The sequence below is a fragment of the Rutidosis leptorrhynchoides genome, chromosome 10 (assembly GCF_046630445.1).
Source record: "Rutidosis leptorrhynchoides isolate AG116_Rl617_1_P2 chromosome 10, CSIRO_AGI_Rlap_v1, whole genome shotgun sequence".
NCBI lineage: Eukaryota > Viridiplantae > Streptophyta > Magnoliopsida > Asterales > Asteraceae > Rutidosis > Rutidosis leptorrhynchoides.
This window is the reverse complement of record NC_092342.1, coordinates 318,705,636-318,711,212: the sequence shown is the minus strand read 5'-3', so window position 1 is coordinate 318,711,212 and position 5,577 is coordinate 318,705,636. Positions and strand designations below refer to the sequence as shown.

Below are 5,577 nucleotides of genomic sequence, written 5' to 3'. Positions count from 1 at the left end.
TCACAACAAAACTTAGCGGATCACTTGACAAAAGCGTTAGCCCGAGACTTAGTGCACAAGTCGGCTATTGGAGTGGGATTGAAGTCCACATAGATCTTCAAAAGTGAGACGCCCAATTCCCTTCTAGTACAACGCTAGAAGCTGAATTCAATGAGGTAAGCTTACTTTCTGAAGATTGAAATACATAAAATTCTGATCCCAAAATATGTGTTTAGACCTGCAAGTTGAGTTAGGTTGAAGTTATTCTTCTTAATAGTTCTTTTGAAAAATTGCATATGCAGGTGCAAGATGTAAAATGACTACATATGTAAGCATGAAGTTTTGCCTCTTCAATGGAGCATTGGACTTAGCTGCCAGTATGTTCACTGAAGGATTGGGACACATGGCTTATAATAGTGTCAAGATTGTCTTAGGGATATGTAAGAAACTGATGTGTATATTATTTTATAGTTTTCATATGAATTGAAGGGTTCAATTCCTCGTGAACACCCTGATTTTCGAATTCTCGTAAATATTATACTAAGTGGAAATTCAATTCTTCACGAACATTTCCATTTATGCATTAGTTTGTTCCGTTTGTTTAGTTATTTTAGTAAATCAAGGATTACACTAAAATGAGGGGATTTGTTGGTGATTTTAGTGTCATCCAACGTACATTTTAGTTAGTTGCGATTTACTTGAATGCAGGTGTTAGCTAGTTATACTTACTAACGGGTTCAGAGAGTGTGGAGTACACGCCCGTAAGAGTTGGCTGCTAACTGTCGCGCAAAATGCGGGGGTCAAGGGGGCTGCGCCCCCTTGCAGGGTCCAAGGGGCATTCGAATAAGTGTCAGCGAACATGTATGCCTTTTGGTATAACCGACTTTCCTGCCAAAATTGAAGGGTTACACCCTTTTGGTTTAACTGTTATCCTATAACAGTTTATGGACGTTTTTTGTTCATTCATCCTGCATTCATCAAACCAACAGAAACACACACATATTCTCTAACAATTTGATCAGTGATTTCGTTGCCCAAAACACTGATTGCGTTCTTGTTTGATCCCTGTAAAGATTTCGTGCAACCGTGGCAATCGTAGGGTCGAAATACTTTATAGAGATAGTGATTACACGATTCAAGAACGAATCCGACAGTCAATTCATACCCGATTTCTAACATGCGATCCATTCGTAACTTATCACTTGAATCTCACTCAATGCTACCGGTGGGTTCCAACACTTATTCTTGAATACTTTTTGATTGCGGTTCTTGTTAGGATATTAGGACCCAAACAACGCAAGTGATTCTTCAAGATCACTCACCCACTTAATGAACGAAAGAATATAAATGCGAAAAAGTAAATCGACACAAGATATAACGTGGTTATATGCAATCGTTGTGATTGCTTTAGTCCGCGGACCAACTAGAGATCGTTTATTTACTGAATATTTGAGAGTGGTGTATTACAATGAGATACAATGAGCTCCATTTATAGGAGAAACAAGAACACTTAAGAAACTAGCAAGGAATCTTCATCATGACAAGTAATTATCATGTTTGTCAACTAACTAGCTTTACACCCTTGAATTAGCATGATCACAGCCTCAATTCAAGGTGTAAAGTATCCACTTTGCACCTAAAGCAAAAGGAGAATCAAACAAAATCGGATCCCACATGAAAAAAGGTTGCCAGCTGCTGCCAGCAAACGTGCGTGCCGTGCACTCTTAAATGTGCGCGCCGTGCACACTCCCAAACTTCGAGCAAGCCTTCTGATCAAAGCTTCTCTAGTGCGCGCAGGGAGCGCGCCGCGCACCATCACCGCGCACAATCAACTTGCTCTGTTTTTGATCTGTTTTTCTCTGTTTCACGCTTACCGAAATCTGCAAAATCCGTGCAAGTGTTGAAACATTTTTTTTTCTCTCGTTTTGTATAAATGTCTCCATACTCTAACAGTTCTTCCAAATGAGTTACCCACAAATCCACACGACTGCTTGCCATATTTTCATTCCGAGTACTGAGTTGGAGATGCTCGAGTTCCTTGTGAAAATTTCGCCAAAACTTAGGGAATTAAAAATTAGCTCAAAGACAATAAATCTAGCCACTTTATATAAGAAATCGTAATATTCCACATTTCCACTAATCTTTTTAACATAGTTACAATAATTTGAAATGTCCTAGCGAAGACCGCGCAAGTGTAGCACTCAACTATGATATAAGAATAAGAAATAGTAATATTTCACATTTCCACTAATCTTTTTAACAAAGTTAAAATTGAAATATCCTAGCGAAGACCACGCAAAGTGTAGCACTCAACTTTGATCAAGTCAACATTAACTTCCTCAAAACGTTACAACTCCCGAACCCAACAACAGTACAAACAACTAATGCTGTAACTTCACAAAACCCCTTCAAATATTAACCGTCCCACTCACCCCACGTCCCCTTATTTCCCTCCTAAACTTTAAACCCCCAACACATTATAAATCCACACTCCCCATCATAACTTCAACACTAACATCTTATTTGGCAAAAAGAATACCAAAAAAGCCAAAAAAATGGCTTTCAATTTCTCTAAATCTTTGCCTATTTTCTGCTTCATATTGTTTGCCGTCATTAGCTCTGTCTCGGCTAAAGAATTCCTAGTTGGCGATGCTGTCGGTTGGCGAATCCCCGTAACCAACAAGACCCAACTCTACAATGTTTGGGCTTCTAGACGCCGTTTCCATATTGGCGACTCTCTCCGTTAGTATCCTTATTTTTTTTACCATGGATTTTTTTTTATCTATTATGTAATATTAAAATTAAATGTGAAGCTATCAACTAGTTATTATACATGTTCGGCAAACATAATAAGCAACATAATAGCGCTGTTTCAACTATTATATTGTTTATTACTACATTTTTTTAACGTTTAAACGATATCTTATGCAATTTCTGTGATTCAAATAAAGTTTGAAATAAAATTCAGGCTTCATAATAGCAAAGTGCACCTATTATTACATGTGAATGAAAATAATACTACGTTATTAGACTCATGTCCATTTCTTTGTTCATATATTATGTAACAAAAGGTCTGGTTTGTTGCTTGTAACAAATTTTATATGTTAATAATTTTGTGTTTTGATGTTATGTGAATGAATAGGTTTTCGTTACAAGAACGATTCTGTGGCAGTGGTTCAAAAATGGGCGTTTTACCATTGTGATCCGAAGGACCCGATTGATTTCTTTAATGACGGGGACACTGTGATTAATCTTAACAAAGTTGGTCCGATGTATTTCATTAGTGCTAATGCAGATCGGTGTAAAGAAGGTGTGAAAATGATGCTTAATGTGACTAATCATGGTCCTGTTGTTGCCTTGCCGCCAACGATTGCTAGTCCACCGGAGATACCTTATTCGGGCATGGCTCCTGTGATGCCCCAGTATGTGTCACCAGAATCGAGCCCAGGACCTTCTCCATCGGATGCGGTTACTTTGTATTCGGTTTCTTTTATGGTGATTGGTTCCATTGTCGGTTTAGGATTGTTTGTGTTGAAGGCGTAGGTTGTTTTAGTAATGTTTTCATGTTTGTTTTTGTTATGCATTTTGGATTGAATTTTTGGATTGATTTGGTTTAATTGTAGTGTTTTTAGCAAGTCCTAAGATTTTATGTAATGCTAAATGATTCTAGAATTTTAAGAAGTTTTACTTTTTTATTATGATTAAATGATTAATGATTAATGCATCATTTTAAATTCATCATCATTTTTTTTTTAAAGCAAAAAAATGTTATTGATAAGTGATAACTACAGTTTAAGAATTTACATCTACATTATATGGGCCAAGCACCTTGTTATGTGTAACCCACGAATAGAGAGAGAGAGAGATATATGTACATTTAAGGCCAAAATTGGCTAATAACAACATTGGTTCAAAAAGATTCAAATGTTTGTTCAAGCCCAAAGAAAATGCACTTCGTGTGTGATTAATTCAACCAATCCCAGTACGTTTATTTGTTGATGATACATAAAATTTGGTGTTTATCAATCATTGTTGAATATTGATGCTACTCCATACCTTTTTCAGTCTATAATATTCATTTAAAGCTTTGAGATTGAATGCCAATGGACCAAATTTGGGCACCAATCCTTTTTCAGTCTCTATAATATTCATATAAAGCTTTGAGATTGAATGCCAATGACCAAATTTGGGCACCAATACTTCTTCCGAAACACTTTTAAGTTCCTATATTTAAATTCATCATCTAAGTTTTTATAAATACATATACTAACATGTATCTTGTACAATACTGTATACCCGTATTACATTACTCCGTACATTACAGTAACATAACATATAGTGATAGTGAATACGCATTTGCAGCGAGTTTATTAAAAAAATCGCATCGAAACAAACATATTTTCTACAAACCAACCAAAACAAATACCGTGTAATTTTACAACTTTACTTAACATGCTACATTTTGCAAGTTCCAGAACGTTCTTTAGAGCAAGAACTTCCAAAAAGGATGACGTCACCCTTATCTTCATAAACCCTAAAACTAAAAATATTTCTTATCTCAAAGTCTCATTCACTTCACTCACACCTACTCTCTCTTCTACCTTCCTATCTTTTTCTCTCGTTGCGAATTTCAGGTATTCATTCTTAATCTAATCATTGTAATTATGTAATATGTATTTCAAATTTCAATTCAATTAACTACCTATGAAATGAAAATTGAATATCAACCTTTTCATTCGTTTATAACTCCAATTTGCAGCTTTCATTTGTTTCAATTCAGCAATTAATTGTAGTTTCTAGTTGTACGTGCTTATGTTTTTATCATCATCAATTTAATTGATGATACTGTGAGATTTGATAACTCTGTTTAACTTTTTGAAAAGGTTCAATTATAATTTGCTTTAAGTTTCTCATGAAAGCTGAAAATTTCTGATATGAATTGGCCAATTTTCAAAATTGATATATTTGTATATCTCAGATATACACAAAACAATAAAACATATAGATGCAGAAACTGAAGAGTGTGATTATTATTGACTTTGATGCTTCAAATTGATGTTAAGCATACACTAATTTAATTTTGTAGACTTGTACAGGTTAGAAGTTTAGCATTCTTCAATCTCTATCATAGAAAGCGTTCTTATTTTATCACAACTCTGTAGATATATACGCAATTACATATAGGTCTGTGTGTGATGTGATTAATATGTGTGTGTAAGTAATTGAATTACACTTGTTTCGTTAGTTGATATCTAACTTAGACTCCTTTTGAGGTATATAAGTTATACATCAAATAAAAATGCCATTGTTTGTTGTACTTCTTAGTTCTTCTTGTTTAAAATATGGTAACATAGTGTGATGAGCTGTTTTAATTTTGTCACTTCCATTGTTTTGTAGCAAACGGATTGTTAGAAGATGGCGTCTATCACTCCTTTATCTTCCATAGGCTCTTTCGCTTCTCCCAGCACTAAAACGAACAAGACAATCACAAGTTCATTAGAAACTTTGTCTTCGTTTTCTTCTATATCGTCCAGTCGTCTTGGACACAGAAGGCAGAATGTAGTTCTGCAGAAAAAGAGTTCACTCAAGGTTAACGCA

General features: G+C 35.2%; 1 protein-coding gene across 1 annotated transcript; it reads left to right on the top strand.

The window, feature by feature from the left end:
* The first annotated feature begins 2,534 nt into the window (after positions 1 to 2,534).
* Positions 2,535 to 3,522, top strand: LOC139871273 (early nodulin-like protein 7). Its single transcript, XM_071859004.1, has 2 exons — positions 2,535 to 2,721; positions 3,122 to 3,522. The coding sequence occupies exons 1-2, from the start codon at positions 2,535 to 2,537 to the stop codon at positions 3,520 to 3,522; spliced, it is 588 nt and encodes a 195-aa protein (XP_071715105.1).
* Positions 3,523 to 5,577: the final 2,055 nt, after the last annotated feature.